The following is a 22,592-nucleotide window of genomic DNA, read 5'->3' as shown; positions in this document are numbered from 1 at the left end:
TAAGCGGTTTGGAAGGGGACACTCCCAGTTGAAGCAATTCTGTCAAGACATTAGTCTGGACTGCCAATGAGGGCAAGCTAAGATCAAAGATCTTGACCGCCCAAAGTACCACCATTGCGAATGAAGCTCCCTCCTCGGTAGCCACAGTAGGGGTAGGAAACCATGCCAGTATTTGGTGAAGTGTCCACTCTGCTGGCTACACCCTGATCCTCACATCAGTCCAAAGAGTCATAAGGATGGTATACTTCAGGGTTCAGCAGCCGCTTCAATTCTTTCCTAGCCCATAGGACTATGGGTCAGGCTCCAGCCTGGAAGGCATTGCTCCAGTCAGGCGACACCTATCCGGCTACATGTCAGAGTTGGGATGTAAATGTGAGTGGCGGTGCCTGGAGCATCACCCTTAGTCGACAGAGCGACCGGTGTAGACTTAGATCCATCTGTGGATCCTTGGGACACGACTGTTGCTGGAGGCACTGGCGTGTATTCTGTAGGGGCCCCTCCTAAATCTCCAGGGCCCGAAGGCACGCCGGAGGGAATGGGCTACCTAAATATGATAGAACTCTCTCAACTAAGCGGGTCGCTTTGGCTCCTGGAAACTGGGGGAGGCTTGGAGCAGACTCAGGCGCTGGCTCAATCGTGGAGCCAGGCCTCGAGTGATGCTCCCTCATCTCATTGGCTGACGGACGAGGTAAAGTCGAGGCACACTTCGACTTCTTCTTGTGGTGGGACTTACCCCAATGATCTGACGACTTTGAATGCGACAAGCTTCTCGAACTCCGCAACCGCTCCTGGGACCTTCCTCTCGACCAGATCTCGATCACCGTGGGGTCACTTGTAGAGCTGCCAGGAGGTTGAGGGATCACTCCGTCATGGTCTTCGGGTGCATAGCTTATACTGAAACCATTATAACTTGCCACACCTAAGGGAAAAACCTCAAAACAGTTTGACAAAATGTTGAACATGACTAGGGGCAGCTCTTCCCGGAATTGCTTGACTGGCGCCCAAAAAAAAGAACTGGAATGAGCACGCTCGGCTGGCACCTATATAGGCACCACATGTCACTTCCAGCACAGACGACGCCACGCAGACCCCAATGACACCACCTACCGTCACGTAGGGGTACTGCTTAAGAAAGATTTCTGGATCAAGTGTGATGCCTAGGGCTTAATTCTTATGTAAGGAATGTGCGACTAGAAGTTCCTATCAGATAGCGGACTTACTGACACTTGCAAATGAAAACAGATCTGGGACATACAATAAAGGCACTCTAGCGCTCACCGTTTGGAAACGGGGGAGAGGGTCAAACCTCCTTCCAGTCCCTACCACTGCCAACACAGAGACATTAAATACACCCGCCCTCCCACTTGGTATGGCAAGGAGCCTGAAAGCCCTATGGGCTCACTCCTCTACAGACAAGGCAGAATGTGACTAGGAAATCCACACCAACCACATATTTTTTCTTTCCCAATGCTTACAGAGAAAAAAGAAAGGCTTTACCAAAGGCCAACGGATGTAAAACGTAAATGTTTTGTACTCTGCAAACGCAAGGACAACAATAAAAATAGTCGATAGACACTTGGAGAAACTTTAAAAAAAAATGATGATGCCATTAGGTATCGGAGGAAAGAGAGGAACTTTCTTTAGACGAGCCAGAGCTTTTACTGATATGTTGAACTGTAAATGACTGACTGAGGCTAATGTTTGGTAGATGTCATCTGGTGTGGAGTGAAGCCTGCAGTATCTGTTGTAAGGGAAAGGAGTCCTATAAAGGAGCAGAGATTGTGGTATCTCTTCCTGATCTCTGTGAGGAGGGGTAATGGGTAGTTGGGTGCAGCCTGCTCACACATCTTCATACTTTTGTGTTGGGCACTCTACCTGGAGACTGTCCTGCTGGACAGAGTAGCATTGCCGATAAAGGTCCGATCTTGAAGTTGGCCTCGCCAAGAAACATGAAAGGGGAACAGACCCAAACCGGTTATAAGGAAGCAGACCTGGCATACACATCCTTTGTATGCAAAATCGATATAAGGATGGCAGCCCAAGACCCATCGTCATTCGTCATTATGGTCTCTTCTACCAAGCAGGGTGTACTCCACATGTACTCTGGGAATACTACGTAGGCAAGGGTTAGTGTAGCGCTGACAGCCAACTCCCCAAAGAGAAGGGAACATTGAGTCCGATTTGAAGGAGGAATCAATGGACTGTCCTGGGTGTCAAGACATCCTGCCTGTAAGAAAGGAAGCACCCTCATTGAAGGAAGAGAGGCTAATAAAGGGACTGCCGAAATTGACCCTGGTGTACGGCCCATCCAACAGGCTCGATAAGCAAGGGCACCAAAGGATTCATGGTACGACCGGGCTATGTGACCTTCACCACTTATTCCCATTGTTGCAACCAAGGCATCTGAAGCACCCTGCCAAGTAGTAGGCCAGAGTGAAGGTGAAATAAGCGCCTGTTGAAGACCTGTGTGCGCCTTTGTGAAAAATCAAGGTAGTTGCCTGGAATCACTACAAGTCGAAAATGGCATCTGACAACTGCAGCACTGAAGATCCAGCACCCGTGGGTGGATGGCCGCTGCGCTGAAGAAGAAGCACCAAGTACTCATTGTAGTGTTGGAGTGAGCCGCGCTGTGAGAAAAATACCCACCCGAGCATCAGAGTGAGCCACAACTCAGAGACAACTACCCAGAAGAGAGATACCCATAGAAGCCTCTGCTCCTGCTGCGATCCTCTGAGAGGCATGCTACATGGTGGACTGCAATGGAGCTCTCGAGAAGACTGCCAAGTGCCACATGGAAGTGCCTAGCAACAGATGAGATCCAGATGTCACAAGGGGCCGAATGATGCAGCCCAGTGTTACTACACGAATTGTGTGAGAAACTGAGCAAGCCTACGCTAGAGAGACTTAGTGCTAAGACCAAGCGGATGTACCACAAGTTGCACCTACAGACTTTACCTCAAACTCTGAACCTGAGGAGGCATGAGACCCAGCGAAGTGGGGACCCAAGAAAGGACAGGTGAGGGCATAATTAGATTAGATGGCAGGCTCACTTAAAGCACACAGCCCCACACCTGTGAATCAGGTATTTGTGCATTATTGAATGTATAGTGGAATTCTGTGTTTCCTCATAATAAAGTACTTGTTTTTACAACGAGAAACACTATGTGGGACTGGGACCTTATTGTGAGGCTGGGGGTATGGTATTGAGAAGCCTGTGACTACTCGCCTCCCTAACATTGAGAGTCACGTGTGGAAAGGATTGAACTTGGCCTAGTTTGCAAAGTCATAGTAAGACACTTGACAGCACTGGCAAACGGCCTCAACCCCTGTGGTTGTAGCCCAGTAGCCCCTGCCTCACTCCCTTAGCCACCTCAACAGACTGACTGCACCCCCACACATCACTCACTGACATACAGTCTCTGCAAGCACATAGGTACAACAATCACCCTGCACTCATACAGACACTCCGCGGTAACAGTGTGATCAGGTCAGAGCCTTCCGAGAGGAGAAGAAACTTGGCCTGGTAGAGGAACAGGAGACAGCAGCACAAAAAGAGGCAACAGAGGCAGCATGATAGGTGCCCATTTCACACTCATAAGTAAAGAAAGACAGCCCAGTGAGGAAGTAGGAGGACTGCCGCAAAGAAAACAATGGGGGCAGTATGATGGAAGCATGCAAGGAATCCAGAGGTGAAGAAGGGCAGCCAGGAAGAGAAGCAGGACAGCTGCAGGAGAAGAAATGGATAATTGGGAGACCATAAATAGGTCCAATTGGGTTTCCAGAAATGAAGCATGGCAGCATGCAGAGGACAAGGAAGATGGAGTTAGAAAAAGGTGATAATGGTAACAGCCTGACAAAAGCCTGCTGGACAAAGAGAAGTGGAGAGGGTGCAGCTCAAGGGTGGTCAATGGTGGGAGAAGGGAACAACGAGAGAAGCTACCAGTCAGTTGGCCACAAGTAGAGAAGGCCCAGAGCCGGATCAGGGAGATGGCGAGACATGACTGGGACAATGGGGACAGAATGATGGGGGTCTGGCAGACAAGAAGCTGATTGGCAAGAGAGAAATCGGAAAACAGGGACAGCATGACTAGGGCATGACAGGCTTGCTGAAGTGGAGAAGGGTGGCCTAATGGAAGAGCATAACACTGAAAGAAGACTGGGTACAAAGGCAGGTCAGAGTGGTGGGAGAAAGGACAGCTAAAGATTCTTGAGACTAGGAACCTGTGCACACTGTTCCTGGAACCAAGTTATACCTGGCTGTTGAGCCCTAGCTAGGGCAAAACTGGTCTTATGTTGCTACTGTGCTGGTTCAGGGAGGATCTGACTTTGCAGTTTGGGCTGGACTGTTCCCATTGGAGACTGATATGCATTAATCAAGACTGATTTGCATACAGCTGGAACCAAACTAAGGTGGCATGGTGTGCAAAATAACTTTGGATTGGGCCAGAGTAATTAACAGTGGCTGAGATTAATTCAAGCATACAATCCATCACTTTTTTGTATGCGTCAGGTTAAAAAAGGCAATCATTTTTCTTAAGCACAGAACTTCTGGAACATAAAAGGTTCTACTTGAAGTAATCAACATGGAGGTCGAGGTCAAAACTACTCTCTGAGTGGAGGTCAATAGTATTGTGGCCCATGGTACCAGTAGTAAACAGACGCAATAGTCACAATGGAGACAAAGTAAATTCTGCCTGCTTTGAGACCATGAGAAAATGTACTGCACCCCTATCGACCGATCAGCATTAATCTTGGAATTAAGGAAACAAATTGGATACAGCAATCGCCTGCATAATTTCAAGCGGATTCATCAAACAGAGCTAAAGTTATCAGGACATAAAAAAAATCCCATGTGAATCTAAAATCAATCATAGCTACAGAATCTATATTAAGGAGTCAGTGATCGACACTCTGTAGTAATGGTTGAGTTAAGACTTGAATATAAAATGACAAACATTATTTTAATGAACAAACTTCCCTTTAACCAATTATTTTTTCAAAGGGACATGATCTATGCAGTATGCGGAGGCTCTGCTTGCAATCTTGACAATTATTAGTACTTGAATCCGATTAAGATAACATTTTCAACATTCGTCTGGGTGCTGAGAAATTCCAAGAATTTCAATCTGAAAGAGACATCAAAGACCAACAGGATGATAATCAAAACTTTCAACTTTTTCTCTCACCTTTAAAGTATTGTACATTGTTTTTCTTACAGTACAGTTTTGTAATGCAAAACCCTAGTGGAGGAACACCCAAACAAACCCAATCTGACATCAGATTTCCAGCCCAGTAAAGGCAACGTTTCATTTTCAACAGACTCACTCAATTGTGCGTGCCTTGAGTTTGGAAGAAGGTTCAAAGTCTTCATGTTTAACTGTACGTAAACGTTCCTGTCCACCTTTTTATGACTAGGCCAGTTTCGCATCAGATAGATTTTAAAGTAACTGCATCAGATAGGTTTTATAGTAACTGCACAACTAGTTTGTAATTAAAGGTTCTACAATATATTTTGACCCAAGTTCTGCAAAATTATTTTAGGGTGATGGTGAAAGACAAACTAAGGAATGTAAAACATGTGATAGCAATATCACGCAACCTGAATCTTTTTATTCACACGTGCTCCCAAAGAAAAGTCAACTTAAAAAAAACTGGTTATTTTATTTGGGTCGTGCGTGAATTCTTTTAAAGCTAGGGCAAAGCATACAATGTATATCTCATTAGGAAGAAAAGCAAAACCACAGAATGTTTCCTCCACTCACTGTTCATTTCTTACTTGCTCAGAAAACTGACATTTCAATAGTCCAGCACAAACACCAGCGTACTCAGAAACACTCCACATTATAATAACTCATGCTTTCAGTCCAGCCCTGACTCAACCCTATGCTATCAGCCCAACACAAGTACCATGTCACACAGTTTCAGGTGGGCTCAAACTGTGTATTTATGTTAAGTGTGGAGTACCCTACATTGTAACTCTGGGTAGTTTATTACTTTAGAAATAAAGAGAATTGTGACTTAACATTGCCATTGGGCATTTAAGAAAACAGAACAGAGGAGTACATAGAGTCCTTTGTTTATAGCTAACAGTGCCCCCTTGGTAAGAGAGGATTGACCCTTTTCCTTTTTGGTTCAGTGCAAGGGAGCAACAGTAGGAAAATCTTCGGATTTAGAAATATCAGAATTTCTTAAGATTAACGTGAGTAAAGCAATTCTTATATTCTAAGGGGATCTTCAAAGCCAGCACTGAAAGAGATTACCAGAAGTACGAGATCATAGGGACCTGGGCACCCACTCAGCTTGATAAAAACAAAATGCACAATGGAGAGTGGAATCAATCTTAGTGCAAGCTGCAACATTTACACTGCTGGAAAAACTGGCCTGTAGCTTACATGGGAGCCCCAATAGTAGCGTCTGCAGGGCAGTACATATATCCTCCTTAAAAAAACTCTGGGAAACTTTAATAGGAAGAGAGAACATGTAAATAACAAGTTGAGGGTTGGGAAGGAGACCCCAAATTTGTAAAGACCAATGTCTGGGCTTAAACTTTTTCAGGCACTAAACATGACCTCTGGAAAGGTGCTACCCACCCTTCCACCCACGCCATTAACCCACCCCCTCCCCCAGCGAACTGGATGTACTATACTGCAAACACTTTTTTATGTGACAAAAACATTCTGACACATCCCATCCGACACATATATCCAGGCTCTCATATAAAACCACTCTCTCTAGCAGCCATCTTACAAATTCAAATAAATATAAAGCAAACCAAGAGCTCACAGCAAAACAAATCTTCATAACTTGGCCCCTTTCTAACAAAATGTCCGACCATTCAGTTGAACAATCAATCCATACAGAAAAGACAGACTTCGCCACAGACCCACATTTCGGACAAACCCAACTGTTGTGCAGAGACACCAGGAGTCTTGTACACACACATCAATTCTCATGTACACATATCAATGTAGTCACAGTACCACACTTTGAAGCTACAAAATCTCATACAGACTATGTGCTACATACCATTCCAATGCCTCTCGGTCCCGTATGCACAACAATTCTTAGTTATAATTACATGAATACAATCAATCATACGGTATCTATCTCATCTCTACTCCAACAGGAATCTTACAACCTGTACACAACTTATATACTCTACGTCTTGATGATACAATTTGTCCACCAAAGTCCTACACATCACCATACATTATGCACCCAAACGAAAAGTTCAGCTCCATAATTATGTATGTCAATCAAGTCACAGACCAATAAACGTATTGGTCAGTTTTCAATATAAATATCAACCTACAGTCACACTGCCACCCGTTTACAACTGTGCCTGACGCACCAACAACTTACATGTGTGCAAAGATGTTTCCCACAACCGCCATTCCAACACAGCCAAATCCTCACCTGCACACTAACCCAAAGGCACATTTAAACATGTTCACTGCCTGTATAATAAAGTTTCACTGCATTTAACAGTGCAGTTAGACTGACACATTCATCCTCTCAAAAGATCAGTCAAACACATACAGCTACTCACAGTAAAGTCCCATCATGCACATAATCTTGTAGTATGAAAAGAACCTTTGTTCTCGGCATTCTCTGCCACAAGTGTACACAAATACATTTTTAAATTCCAATACATATACTTTTATCCACAGTCATAGTCCCAAGACATATGACTATCCAAAACATTTTCAGCCTCAATTTCCATGCCTGCATAAGCTGTGATTTAATTCTTGTGTCTTGAAACTAAGCAACATGTAAGAAAGATATAACTAACACATGAAACAAAAAGTATCAGCAGAGAATTGAATCAAAAAAAGCTAGGCAAGTCCAAACATTTCACCTTGGAGTGTACTCTACAAAAACACACAATGAAGGTCAGACGTAGGCAGTTGGTGGAAACCATAAGCATCAAGTGGAGGAAAAGAGTGTTAGACAATCGATCCTTAATGACAATGAAAACAGTGCAGAGTGTAATGATTGACGAGGTATACACCAGTCGCTACCCATTGAATCGTCCTCTTTAGGGAACAGGTTGATGATTCAAGTCACACAACATGGAGGATGCATTGGTGAAGTGCAAATTGTGCTATGGGAATGGAAGCTTCCTATAGATCAACATCTCTGAGCGGCAGAGTCAAATTACATAATTGAATCTAGCTCTGAAATGTATGTGTGGGCATCATGTATATAATTTTGGTCTCTCACAGGGAAGCAGTCATCTTTGTGTCAAGACTTTGTTTTGGCAGTTCTCTGAAAAACCCCGTGAAGATCGCCTACTACTAAGGGCTCTCATTCATTAATACCCTTACTGTATGTAAATGAAAAGAAACTGTAATGATGCTTGTAGCTTGCTTCCAGCGGAGATCTGGTTTTAGTAGCAACAGACATTTAAAGAGGTCATTCTTAATAAACACTACTCTCTTTCCAAACCATCATATAGTCTTTGATTTCCTTAGATGAAACAGTCTATGGGTATGAAATGATACTGCAGAGACCAAAGGGCGGGTTTTAATCAGAAGAGAGTTATTAGAGTCCAAGGCATCAAGTGTGATAAAAGGACAGGTGAAGAAGCGAGGACTATTTTTTAAGTATCCAGATCAACACATCCTCTCAATGACTCATACTAATCAACAATAACAAGAAGTGTGTTCTAGGTTGAGGTATGCGCTATAATTTTTGAAAAGTAAAACCACATTACATCAACTGGAACTGACAGTATGGGCATCACAAGTGAGTTGACTACCAAAATACTCTAATAGAGTAATGTAGCCTTAACACATACATAGTTTGAAACAGATATTTAGTATAGATTTATATGTATATATACACATACACATATACAAGTTAAATTAATCCAGAGTATATTAAGGTGTTCCTACACACGTCCTGATATGCTACAATGATTAGACTCTCAAAGAAGTGCATGTGCCTTGCTACTATAGGTTGGTTTAAAAACCATAAAGGGCAAACAATGGGCTTCCAAGCTGCAGAGGGCTTCAGTTTTTCACATATCAACAAGATGTGATCTGATCACACATGACTGTCCAATGTGGGTATCGCCAAATCCTACAAGGACTATTGACTTACGAAGATTGGGCAAGTAGGCAATCCAAACACTCTTCACTACCCATTAGAGACAAGCAAGTGAGTAGAGAGTAACACCAGTAGTCTGGCTTCAAAAGCCTACTTACGGTGACTCAATAATGGACTTTGATAACATGAAGAGAAAGTTATCTGGCATCTGCTAGCGATCTGTATTTCTAGGACAGAGGGAAAACTGATTTCAACTAGCTCTTCCTGGAATGGTCTAGTTCTTATCAGCAATCTTGAAATCATACCCTCCATCCATTGCACAATAACAGTGGTCCCTTCTCACCGCACAAGTAACCTTGCAAAATACTTAATATCCCTCATACACTTCGCAGACTTCTCTCAGAATACAAAGGAAAGTGGTGTTCTGGGACCATTTGGCGAACCGAACATCAGTGTGCCATGGTTTGCAAAACCCAGTGACCATGAATGGATACTGTATTGCCCCCAATTCACTAACATGCTCCCCAAAAAAGGCAAAACATAACTTGGAGTACTCTCTCACAAACGTGGGTAGCTCTCAGGAAAAAGGCAGCTATTTCCCACAGAGGACCGCTCCTTGCTCAATCAAGTGCTAATAATTCTATCACTGTATTTGGAGTGGGGTTTGGCTCCAAGGTGGGCCTGGGTGGCCTTTATCAGCTGCGAGTTGCTGGTTTTTGGCGAGTAGGGTGTTCATGGCAAGCATGCTGCCACCTGGTAGGCGCCCTCTGCAGTGTGCTGCGCACTGTGTTCCTGAAGCAGTGCCAGATCTAGGAACCGCTCCCCACACCACATACACTTGAACTGCTGCTCCCGGGCATGAACGCTATGGTGCTTGTTAAGGTGTTCCCGTTGCTTGAAGGCCTTCTCACACGAGGGGCACTTGTACGGCTTCTCCCCGGTGTGAACTCTCCGGTGCCGCTGCAGATCTGAGGCGTACTTAAAGCGCTTCTCACAGTCTGGGCACTTAAGAGGCTTCTCGCGGGCTGGGTCGCAGCGGTGCTGCACAAACTCAGAAGAGGAAAAGAAGCGTCGCTCGCACAGAGTACACTTCAGTGGTTTCTCAGCACAATGTGCGGACTGGTGTTTCTGCAAGGCTGAGGAACGTTTGTACGACTTGTTGCATAGCGTGCACTTGAACGGCCGCTCAGCACTCTGGACACACTTGTGCCGCAGCAGCTCAGAGGACTGGTTGAAGCCCTTCTGACACACATTGCACTTAAAGAGGTTCTCAATGCCGTGCACATGCTGATGGTAGATAAGATGAGCAGGCTGAACAAAGCCTTTCTCACACAAGTTGCATTTAAAAGGCTCTTCCACCTTGTGGGTACGGCGATGACGCATGAGGGCATACTGCTGCTTGAAGCTCATCTGGCAGAGGTCACACTTGAAGGGCCGCTCTTCGCTGTGTGTGCGTTCATGCTGGCGCAGATCAGAGGGTCGTTTGAAGGACTTCTGACACTCTCCGCAGCGGAACGGCCGTTCTCCTACTGGTGTGCATGGGTGGTGTAACAACTCCGACGACTCTTTGAAGTGCAGTTCGCAGATATTACAGCGGAAGAGGTGCTCCCCAGAGTGTGCATACATGTGTCTCACGAGGTGAGAGCGGTGCTTGAAGGACTTCTCACACACTGTGCACTTGTAGGGCCGCTCAGAACTGTGTGTTCGCTTATGGTGCACGAGGTGCGAGGACTGACTAAAGCTCTTTTCACACAGCGTACATTTGTAAGGCCTTTCACCTGTGTGCACACGCTCGTGGCGTGAAAGCTCAGACAGATGCTTGAACGTCTTTTGGCAAATGGTGCAGCTGTAGGGTTTCTCCGAGGCCTCAGGGGGCACCAGTGGAGGTGGCGGGGATTCGTCCTCTGACGTTTTGTAGGTCTTTTCACAAATGGAGCACTTCATGGCAGCCCCATTATGGACATTATGATGCTGGGCGAGAGATGTGAGCAGTGAAAAACCCATCTTGCACACTCCACACACAAAGGGTTTCTGCTCCACTTGCACACACTGGTGCTCCAAAAGGTCTGTGGCCTGGTGGAATATTTTCAGACACTGGGTACACTGAAATGATCGGTCATGGCTGGTCAAGCACTGGTGTTCATGTGGGTTTGAAAGATGGGTTAGGTCTTGGCCGCACAAACTGCATTTGTGTACAGGCTCTGCCGCAGTCAGTGCTGGGTGCTGGTGGTGCTGTAAGTTGGGGTCTGGCTGAAGAAGGATGCCATAGACTGCACAGCCCAATGGATTCTCCACAATATTCGGTGGCAGAGAGTGCTCCCCAAGTGCTGCCAACACCCCAACATGATGCTGTTGCTGAGGTGGATGTTGCTGCTGAGTTGGATGCTGTTGCTGCTGTTGGGATGGATGTTGGGGCTGCTGTTGAGATTGGTGTTGTGCTTGCTGTGGCTGCTGTTGGGACGAATGCTGCTGTTGCTGCTGAGCCGGATGCTGCGGCTGCTGCTGAGGCGGATGCTGCGGCTGCTGCTGTGGCTGCTGCTGAGCTGGATGCGGTGGCTGCTGCTGGGATGGATGTTGGGGCTGCTGTTGGGATTGGTGTTGTGCTTGCTGTGGAGGGTGCTGCGGCTGCTGTTGGGACGAATGCTGCGGCTGCTGTTGAGGCGGATGCTGCGGCTGCTGTTGAGGCGGATGCTGTGGTTGCTGCTGTGGCTGCTGTTGAGATGGATGCTGGTGCTGGGATGGAGGCTGCTGCTGTGGCAGCCAACCTTCCGACATGCTTGTGAAAAAGAAACACGTTTTGCTGGATGCTGGTTTCAACCTTGTGCAGGACGGATAACAAACAGCAAGTAGGGCCTCAGATTTAAAGTGAATGTAATGTGGGATGCCTGCTATGTCAATCCTTCATCTTTTCGAATTCATGGGACTCCGTTTAGTGCACAACTGCATAACTGCTCAACTTCAGTTCCCACTGTAAGTGCCAATTACAGATGACTCCTGGGGAAATCCTGAAATACAGAAAGAAAATACATTTAGCTCTCAGTTATATATAGATATATTATAGATCAACTAGCAGCACAAAAGAGTAACACATATTTACATTAGTGACTCAAATTCAGCAACCAAATCTATATCCTCTTCAAAGCCATACAACACTTTTCCCTCCTCGAATGACCTTCCAGTGGTTAGGCAATAGAACGAAGTAAAACAAATGAAGAAAAAAAGATTTCTGGAAGTTTAAGTGTATGTGTGGCCCTGTCCATGCCAAGGCTTGTCTGAATCCCTTCAAATAATCAACCATGTTTGGACAGAGTTTCCACAATATGGCCAGTAAAAGACATGCTGCCTTGCCCTGTGTCTTTTCCCACACTGACAAATCATGTGAGAGTCCACGAGATTTACAGAATAAAGATTCCTTAGCCTAGCTTACAGGTCAAGGGAGAGACACTTAAAATGCAGCCTCTATTTTAAAAAGTGGTTACTGCCCTCTCCACCACGTCTATTGCAGACTGATGGTTTAACACCACAATTAGAAGTTAGGACTCCATCTTTTACAACCGGTGCCCTTCGGCAGGAGATTCCCACTGTTGTCTTCCATGTAAAAGATATGTTCGATCTTCCTTAACTTGAGTACCAGACCTCCAAAATGTCCGGGACAACCAGAGAAAATTAATGTACACAACTGTGTATGTTTATGGATGAATGCAAGGTCTATGTGCATGTCTGGCTATGTGCTTGGCGAACTTCAGATGTGTGTGACATTCAAACAATTAACCTAGTAACCCAAGTTTTTCCAAAACCCTTCCTTTCTGCCCCTTAGTGAAGTTGTTCTTGCAGGTGGGAGAGGTTGCCTCTATAGCCGCTGAAGTACCTGTAACGTCCCTGCCCGAGTGTTCCCATCCCTGTACCCAACTCTTCCTACAGCGTTCTGTTGCTCGGGGCAATCAGACCCAGTGTATGGGGTCTGATTCTTATTTTGCCTGTCCATTTGAAGTTGGATTAATACATTGGAAGAGCCTGTCAAGATTCAAAGGTTACCGATGTCCCCATCAGTCAGGAATGACCATAAGTACCGGCCTCCTTCGCCACTTCCTTGATTGGTTTTGTTTGATCATCCAAAGAGGAGCTACATATTAGTGTCGCTTGTAAGAGCCTGTGATCTTGAGATTTCACTCTGCTAACCAATATCTCCCTTGCCAGTGTGTTGCAGGGCCTGGATTAGAGACAAAGAGCTGCTGTGATTGACTACTGTGAGAATAGACTGATACATTTGGAGAAGACCACAGACTGTGCTTTTCAGGAACAGTGTGAACCTGCTTCGAGGTCCAGAACCCATCTGACTAAATAACTCATGCGAAAGCGTTCATGGCACTGTGCCAGGTCCAAAACTCGAGGTCCTCCATCAGCCAGCTGCTGGAGGATCCACTTCAAATGGATCACCTAGGGACCAGTGCAAAATACGTTACCTTCTGCTGCTATTGTGGATGAGATTCATTTGTCTCGGACAAGGAAGTTATTTAGGGTCGGTTACCCTTTTTCTGATGGCTACTGTAACCGCAAAGTAATTCCTTTAGAATATCCCATAGGTGCCAGACTTAATCCAGAGACTTTTTCAGAAATCACCAGTGACGCTGGTAGGTGATGTTTTGGGAGAATGCATTGACTCCAGACCACACTGGAAGGACAGAACAGAGGCACTAATAAGTAAGCATCACCCCTGTGTGCTGACATCAGTTTCTTGAATGTTCCTTTTGTGTGCCCTCAGACGCAGAGTGCAAAACAACTGTTGGTAACCATGTGCCGATCGTCAACCTCAGAACCTTCAAAAGGTATTAAATCTACTCTATAGAACAGGAAAGTGGGAGGGCAGTGTGAATTTTGGAGTAAGGTACAGACTTCACTAGAAGGAGCATTACAGGAGATATGCAACTTGTTCTTCTAATTGATCCTTTTTTATTACCAAATGTATGAAATTTGGTCTTCTAAAGGGTACTTCCAACTACAGATGCTTCACCTTTAGAAAAGATACTACAGGAGTGCGTCCCAAAAGTCATGGGTCTGAGAAGTGACTCAAATGAAACGTTCTGTATAACCAAGAGGGAGAAGTGCCCTTCAAACCAGACCTGGCTCTCTCTGCAGTAGTGCCTTCTAAACATGTACAGAGACTAGCACATCGCAGTCTGGCAGATATAAAGGACAGGCCCCATCACTTAAAGGGAGTCACACCAGACTCTGCAATGATGGAATGACCCTCAGACCATCAGAAGTCTGTTTTCTTGGACAGTGTGTAGCAGATCTTGATGCTGAGGGCCACCTACCTCGAAAGGGTCCTCTTCTAAAGTCTACCCTTTCTTTCCTTCAGAAAACCTTACAAATTGCTAATCCCCAACTCATTTGACCACAGTACGATCAATGTAAAAATATAACCCTTTTATGGAACCAACTGATAAAGCGTCTTCTTCTCTTTCAAAAGGGGAGTGTGAGCAAAGAACGACAAAGGGATTGACTACTCAAGGTAGAAGTGTAGGAAGCCGGCTCTGTATATACTATACCAAAAAGATGTATAGTGTGCACAGAGTCCAGCGAGTCCCCAAAGGTATGGCAGAGGTTAAAGTAGAGAATACCTTACTCTCAATTTAGTGGTAGCTGGGCTGAGCAGTAAGGCTTATCAGAGGGTAGTGTGAATGCATTTGCTGTACAAATCCATCCAAGCAACACTCAATGACTAACACCAGACAAATGTTTTGTAAAAGTATTACTTTAGTTACTTTTTTTTCAGGAACCAAGTTGAACTCAGTTACAGGCATGTAATACATTCAAAAAGGCAGTAGGAATACTTTATGGTCTTGGAATTACTCTGGTATAGTCGACTCAAAACAGTTAGAACTGGTACAAGAAAGACAGTTGCTAGTTATCGTTAGAATGCAATGCAATCCTAAGGAAGGAAAACAGTGTTATGCATCAGCGGGTAAGTACACGACTTACATTGCCAGTCTTCGAGGGTTAGTCCTACCCTGGACAAGGGTCAATTTTAGCTAGGCACTGCACCACCAAAGACACTAGGACAGCTGCGTGCAAAGTTCAGTGGCAACGCCGCACAGTCCATACCGGCAATGGTGTTCCTCTCTTGGGGTCAGCGGAGAAGAATGGGGATAAATGGGACTCGGTTAGGCCACCAACACAGGACCGTCGCAGTAGTCATCAGCCAGACACTGTTGATCGAAGGGAGGAACCACCAGTCCAGCAGTTGATGCGCAGGGGATGGTAGAGTTCCACCAAGGTTGGGCCGTCACGGAGAGGCTGCGGTCAAGCAGGCGGGCCAGGAGGAGTCTGACAGGGCCACTTTTAGAAGGGTACAGGCTCTCTAGAACAGAGCGGTGCTCAGCTTGGGTCAAGAGGGACCCTCTAGATCCTGGAGGACATACAGCTGTGGGGCTTTCTTCTGGCTGGGTAGAGAGACATTGCCACAAGTGTCAATCCTCTACCGCTGCGGTTTTGTGGTTCCTTTTTTAGTAATTTGTTGCGCCAACACAAGGGTTGGTCCTCAACTACTGCGGTCTTTGTAATGGCGGATGCCGGGGAGTCGCTTCTCTAGCCCAAAAAGAGGTTCTTGGAGATTGTTTGAAGATCTCCGGGGTTTATTGGAGGCCTGGAAGGCTTTCTGGAAAAGTCAAAACAATAGGAGGGGTACACCCTAGAGACATTGTGATGTCTCTGAAGTCAAAGAAAAGGTGCACACAAAAAAAGGAAAAATTCTCCTTTTTAAGAAGACCCCTCACCCGCCAACCTAGTTGGTGACATGCTTCATCAATGGGGTCCCACCCAAACAGCTGAGTGCCGTTCGGGTGTGCTGAGAGACCCGATTACAGTGGAGCGGGTATTTTTTGAGTGAGTGAAAAAAGGTGAGAATCAAAAATTGGCCAGATTTAACTCCTTTTTGAAAACTTTTTATTCTGGAGCAACTGGGCAATATTAAAAGGTTCTTATCGATACAGTGTTAGGTTTGATTGACCTTCAGTATCTAAATATAGAACAAAAGTGAAATCAAAAAGAGTCTTCATGTTTCAACATCTAGGAGGAAGATTCCAGGTTTTCATCCGGACCAGTGGATATGGCCAGGGCGGTCTACACGCGCCAAGGTGTACCCTACCCTTGGTCACTGTGAAGCCCAACCGTGTACTTACAGTTAGGCGTTCCCTTTCTCAATTGTTGAAAGAGAAAAATCATCTGAAAACACAAACAAACAAATACACAACATAATCAATTGTATCACAAATGTCAAAGGAAGAATGTGCTACTCTGGTCATAACTCGTGCTTACTACAGTGGGTATAAACACGGTGTGTCCAATGACTACCCAATGGTAATCACGGGTACCATGCCACAAAACCTCTGTGGCACTGTGTGCATGATCAGAAGGACATCCGTCCATGATCATGCATTACAACCCACTGAACATAGTAATAAAGTGAGTGTCTGCGCGCTCTTACCGAATCATGACTGTCATGGGAAGTACAGTGTATCACTTGTACATTAACTCCCTAGTGGTATTCCAACTGTGAATACCTAAATCATCCACACTTATTAAATTTCAAAAGTGCTGGTGTCTACACTCTCACACCACTCCGTGAGTGTGTTAGATCAATAAAAAGCATGCATGTTGGTAATGGCGTGAACAAAAGGAATGTTGTTGGGAAAGGGAAAAGAAGAACACAAGGCTTACTTAAAACGCAAAATCGTGTGCTTCATGGAAGCCGGGGTCGAGGTGCTGGTGCTATGGACTATCTGGGAGTAAGTAGGGAACAGGGTTAGTGCCTAAAAATACAGGGCTCCAACACAGAGAAGGCGGAGCCCGCCAGCATCATGCATGAATACTCACTGCGTGGAGACCAGTTACCGGCTGTTACGCCTAGCCTAAGACCCGCAGCAGCGTCCCGAAAACACAGAAGGGGCCTCTGCCTGCTGCATCAATGCGCTTCATTTCCGGGTACATGTTGGGGGGCGTGACAGTGCCCTCACATGGTAGGTGTGTAAAGTGTGACGGTAGTTGGAGGCTCGGTTCGCGCATTGCTAAGGACGCTGCGTAAAGGCCGCTATTCGGCCTTCGCGGGGTAAAGCCTGAGCTCGGTACCTAACAAAGGCAAGTGATAGCAAACGGGAAAACGTAGGTAGAATTGCTAGTGATGCTGATCTATTATATTGTAGCGCGGTGCAAGAAAAAAGCAAGCGCAGCCTAATCATGAGTGCATGGGAAAGTAAAGGGCAATACTCTGAATGCCTGGCAATGAAGAACAGTGCTGCTGGTGCCTTTTAATGGCAAGCTGGGGGAGGGTACTAATCGTGCAAATCACTGGATTGTAGAGTTTGCAGTGCCGAGTGCCCAGCTATATCATAACGCGGATCAAGGAAAAAACAGGCGCAGCCTAACAAGGAGTGCCTGGGAACGTAAAGGCAATGTTCTTGGTGCCTGGCAATGGAAAACAGTGCTTTAGATGCCTGGTAATGGCAGGCTGGAGGAGGGTATTGATAGCACCAATTGCTGGGTTATAGAGCTGGCATGACTAGTGCCCAGGGCGGTTCATAGATGCAAGGGGAGTACGAATGTCCTCACACAATGGAAGCCGTACTACTTGTTAATATCGTGAGAAAAAAGAAGGACAGGTTATTTAGAAAGGACTGAGTTCAAAGGAATGTTATCATTCAGCCCATTTTTGTGTGTGGAAATTTTGTATATCCATTGTTGTTCTTTCTCGAATAAGCGTTGCTGTAATCTTTCTCCTGATTTTATTTGCTCAATGACTGTTCATCGCATGTCATTGGTAGTGTGATTATTTTGGAGGAAGTGCTCAGTTAGTCTTGTTGTTGTTTTTTTGCACCAGATAGTGATACGATGTTCGCAGATCCTCTGTTGGACTTTCCTACAAGTCATTCCCACATACTGAAGTTCGCAGGGGCATATAAACAACATTGGTACTGTTGCAGTTTTTCAGGAGGCACTCTAAGATGCCCTCTGAGTGCATTTTATAATAAATCCAATACTGACATCAGTGTGGGTTTATTATGCTTAGAAGTTTGAAACCAAACTTCTCAGTCTTTAGTAAAGTCACCATGGATCTGTGGAGTTTGTGTTGACAAGCTACCAGCCCATGTACTCAAAATTGATTTACTGCATTTACAATGTCTGTGAATGGCACAGACCCTATAGGGGCACATTGTTAATGCAGCTATACCCTCACCTGTAGTATGACGCACCCTGCCTTAGGGCTGTGAGGGCTGTTAGAGGGGTGACTTACCCTTTACACTGGCAGTGTTGGTGGGCATGGCACACACAGATGTGTGCCATGTCGACTCTTCACTTTGGTCTGCACCTGAACACGCTGCCTGCAATGGCAGTGTGTGGGTATTAAGGTGCAGGGTCTCCAAAGGTGGTATAATCCATGCTGCAGCCCTCAGAGGCCCTATCTGGTCACAAGGCCCTCGGTACCTGGGGTACCTTTTACAAGGGAATTGCATGTGGCATAGAGGTGTGCCTATTGTGGAAACAACTGTACAGTTTTGGGAAAGAGCACAGGTGCTGGGACCTGGTTAGCAGGTCCCAGTGCACACTCAGTCAAATTGGACCAGGTATCTGGCAAAAAGTTACTTTCCTACAAGAAGGGAGTCAATCAATCAATCAATCAATCAATCAGTGACACTTATAGAGCGCGCTACATACCCGTAGGGTCTCAAGGCGCTGCGGGGGGCGGGGGGGGGGGGGGGGGGGCGCTACTGCTCGAACAGCCAGGTCTTCAGCTTCTTCCTGAAGGAGAGGTGGTCTTGGGTCAGGCGCAGGTCGGGAGGGAGGGAGTTCCAGGTCTTGGCGGCCAGGTAGGAGAAGGACCTTCCTCCTGTAGTCGCTCTTCGGATGCGGGGGACGGCGGCGAGGGCGTGGTTGGCTGATCGGAGGTGGCGTTTGGGAGCGTAGAAGTTGATCCGGCTGTTGAGGTAGCTCGGGCCTTGGTGGTGTAGGGCTTTGTGTGCGTGGGTGAGGAGGCGGAAGGTGATTCTTTTGTTGACGGGGAGCCAGTGAAGGTCTCTCAGATGTCCGGTGATGTGGCTGGTTCGTGGGATGTCGAGGATGAGTCTGGCTGAGGCGTTCTGGATCCGCTGGAGTCTCTTCTGGAGCTTGGCGGTGGTACCGGCGTAGAGGGCGTTTCCGTAGTCCAGTCGGCTGGTGACGAGGGCCTGGGTGACGGTCTTCCTGGTCTCGGTGGGGATCCACCGGAAGATCTTCCGTAGCATGCGTAGGATGTTGAAGCACGCCGAGGAGACGTTGTTGACTTGCCTGGTCATGGAGAGGGAGGAGTCCAGGATGAAGCCCAGGTTGCGTGCATGGTCTGTCGGTTTGGGTGCGGTGCCCAGGGCGGGAGGCCACCAGGAGTCGTCCCAGGCGGAGGGGGAAGAGCCCAGGATGAGGACCTCCGTCTTGTCAGAGTTCAATTTCAGGCGGCTGGTTGTCATCCACTCGGCTACCTCTTTCATCCCTTCGTGCAGGTTGGCTCTGGCGGAGGCGGGGACGTTGGTCAGGGAGAGGATCAGCTGGGTGTCGTCGGCGTAGGAGATTATGCTGAGGTTGTGTTTGCGTACGATGGCCGCGATGGGGCTCATGTAGACGTTGAAGAGGGTGGGGCTCAGAGATGATCCTTGAGGGACGCCGCAGATGACTTCGGAGGCCTCTGACTTGTACGGTGGTAGGCGGACTCTCTGAGTTCTTCCGTCGAGGAAGGAGATGATCCATTCCAGCGCCTTGTCCTGGATTCCGATGTTGCTGAGGCGCTGTACTAGGGTGCGGTGGCAGACCGTGTCGAATGCCGCGGAGAGGTCTAGGAGGATGAGGGCCGCTGTTTCTCCATTGTCCATCAGGGCTCGGATGTCATCGGTGGCGGCGATGAGGGCGGTCTCGGTGCTGTGATTGGCTCGGAAGCCGGACTGTGAGGGGTCGAGGGATCCGTTCGTCTCGAGGAAGGCGGCCATCTGCTTGTTGACGGTCTTCTCGATGACTTTGGCTAGAAACGGGAGGAGCGAGATGGGGCGGTAGTTCTTGAGTTCGGTGGGGTCCGCTGGTGGTTTCTTGAGTAGAGCGCTGAGTTCGGCGTGTTTCCAGCTCTCAGGGAAGGTGGCGGTGTCGAAGGATGTGTTGATGATGTCTCGCAGGTGGGGTGCGATGACAGCGTCGGCCTTGTTGAAGACGTGGTGAAGGCAGGGGTCGGTCGGTGATCCGGAGTGGATGGAGTTCATCGTGCGGATGGTGTCTTCGGTGCTGATCGGGGTCCAGGCGTGGAGGGTGGTGGTGGGGGGTGATTGTTCGGTCATGGTGTGCGTTGGTTGGTTGTTGAAGCTGTTGTGTATGTCCGCGATCTTGTTGTGGAAGTATGAAGCAAGGGAGTTGCAGAGGTCTTGCGATGGGGTGATGTCGTTGTTTCCTGCGCTGGGGTTGGAAAGCTCTTTCACGATGTTGAAGAGTTCCTTGCAGTTGTGTGCGTTGTTGTCCAACCGTTCCTTGAATGCTGTTTTCTTGGCGGCGCGGATCAGCTGGTGGTGCTTCCGGGTGGCAAGCTTGAAGGAGGTCCTGTTGTCCGGTGTAGGTTCCCTTCTCCAGACTTTCTCGAGGGCTCGGCAGTTCTTCTTGGAGCTCTTGAGTTCGTCGGTGAACCACGGGGCTTTCTTGCTGCTGGGTCTGCTGGGCGGGGTCCTCAGCGGGGCGAGCTCGTCCGCGCAGGTGCTGATCCACTTCGTGAGGTTGTCGGCGGCCTGGCTGGGGTCCGCTGAGCTGGCAGGAGGGTGCTGGCTCAGGGAGGTGGCGAGCTGGTCTGCTGTGATCTTGTTCCAGCTTCTGCGGGCGGCCTGTTGCTGGTGGTGGTGGGTCGTCGTTCTCTTGAAGGTGAAGTGGACGCAGCTGTGGTCCGTCCATTGAAGCTCTGTGGCGTGGCTGAAGTCGATGTCTGTGCTGGAAGAGAAGACTGCGTCGAGTGTGTGTCCGGCGAGGTGGGTGGGGGTGGACACCAGTTGCTTGAGTCCCAGGTTGGCGAGGTTGTCGAGCAGGGTGCTGGTGTTGCGGTCGTTGTTGTTCTCCAGGTGGAAGTTGAGGTCCCCCAGGAGGATGTAGTCAGAGGAGGGGAGGGCAAGCGGGCTGACGAAGTCGGCGATGTCCTCGCTGAATTGTGTGCGTGGTCCAGGGGGTCGGTAGATCAGGGTGCCTCTGAGGGTGGTGTTCGGGTTGGTGTGGATCTGGAAATGCAGGTGTTCGGCGGTGGTCAGGGTGTTGTCGGTGCTGGTCGTGAGACGGATGGTGTTCTTGTGGATGATGGCGATGCCTCCTCCCATCTGGTTGGCGTTGCGGTCCCTCCGGACGATCTTGTAGCCCTCTGGGATAGCGATGGCGATGTCGGGAGCTGAAGAGGCGTTCATCCAGGTCTCCGTGAGGAAGGCAACGTCAGGGGCTGTGGCGTCTAGGAGGTTCCAGAGTTCGATGGCGTGTCTGTGGACGGAGCGGGTGTTGAGCAGGATGCACTTGAGGTGGGTGCTGCTGGTGTTCGACTTGGCGGGTGCTGGTGCGAGGCAGGTCCGGATGCAGGTGAATTTGCAGGCGTGGCAGCTGAAAGGTCCGTGGGTGCGTCGTGGTGTGGCTTGATTGCATTCTGGGAGTCGGCCGGAGTTGAGAGCGATGAGAGTGGCGGCGGAGTACGTCAGGCGGGTCGGACGGGGTCTACGGGGGCCAGGGGTCCAGGCGCTGGTCGCGATCCGGTCGCGGACGGGCGCAGACGGGCTTACCTTTGGCGCGCCTTCGGCGCACAATCGGCGCGCCCGCTGCGCGTTCGCACGGCCGCCATTTAAGGCGAAGTGCGCGGGTGGGCGGAGCAGCTGGGAGGCGGGAGCGGGGAGGGAACAGAAGAGAAAAGGGGTGGGGCAAATGGCGGTGGCGGGAAGCGGGAAGCGGGGAGGGAGAGCGGAGGGCGGCGAGGTAGGCGGGCAAACAGGAAGGAGACAAACACGGCACAGAGGTCACAATCAATTAAGCAGGCACAAATGGAGGGCAAAACAGGAAGGAAAACGGCACAATAAATACAGGCACAAATGTCGGACAAAACAGGGGAAATACAGCGAAAGTAGCGATCATACGGCACAAAAACAAAACAAGCACAAATTTAGGGCAAAAAAACGGCAAAAACCAAAGGGGAGCGACCAAGGCGGCAGCGAGGCCGGCGCTGAGGCAGAAGGCAGGCAATGGGGCACACGCAGCAGCTGGTGGCCGTGCGGCGCGGGGGTGTCCCACAAGTGGGTCACACTCACCTGCGTCGCACGGTCGCCATTTAAGGCCAAGTGCGCGGGTGGGCGGAGCAGCTGGGAGGCGGGAGCGGGGAGGGAACAGAAGAGAAAAGGGGCGGGGCAAATGGCGGTGGCGGGAAGCGGGAAGCGGGGAGGGAGAGCGGAGGGCGGCGAGGTAGGCGGGCAAACAGGAAGGAGACAAACACGGCACAGAGGTCACAATCAATTAAGCAGGCACAA

At 48.2% G+C, this 22,592-nt stretch overlaps 1 protein-coding gene across 2 annotated transcripts in view; it reads right to left on the bottom strand.

The window, feature by feature from the left end:
• Window positions 1-8,671: 8,671 nt before the first annotated feature.
• The window catches only part of ZNF319 (zinc finger protein 319), a 91,114-nt gene continuing 77,193 nt past the window's right edge, over window positions 8,672-22,592 (bottom strand). For both annotated transcript variants that reach the window (XM_086947807.1, XM_086947808.1), the window contains one exon: window positions 8,672-12,056. In XM_086947807.1, coding sequence (XP_086803933.1) covers window positions 9,784-11,826 — 2,043 coding nt within the window. In that variant the 5' untranslated portion in view covers window positions 11,827-12,056 and the 3' untranslated portion in view covers window positions 8,672-9,783. The remainder of the gene's footprint in view (window positions 12,057-22,592) is intronic.

The sequence above is a fragment of the Lissotriton vulgaris genome, chromosome 12 (genome assembly GCF_964263255.1).
Source record: "Lissotriton vulgaris chromosome 12, aLisVul1.2, whole genome shotgun sequence".
NCBI lineage: Eukaryota > Metazoa > Chordata > Amphibia > Caudata > Salamandridae > Lissotriton > Lissotriton vulgaris.
This window is presented reverse-complemented; position numbering and strand designations above follow the sequence as displayed.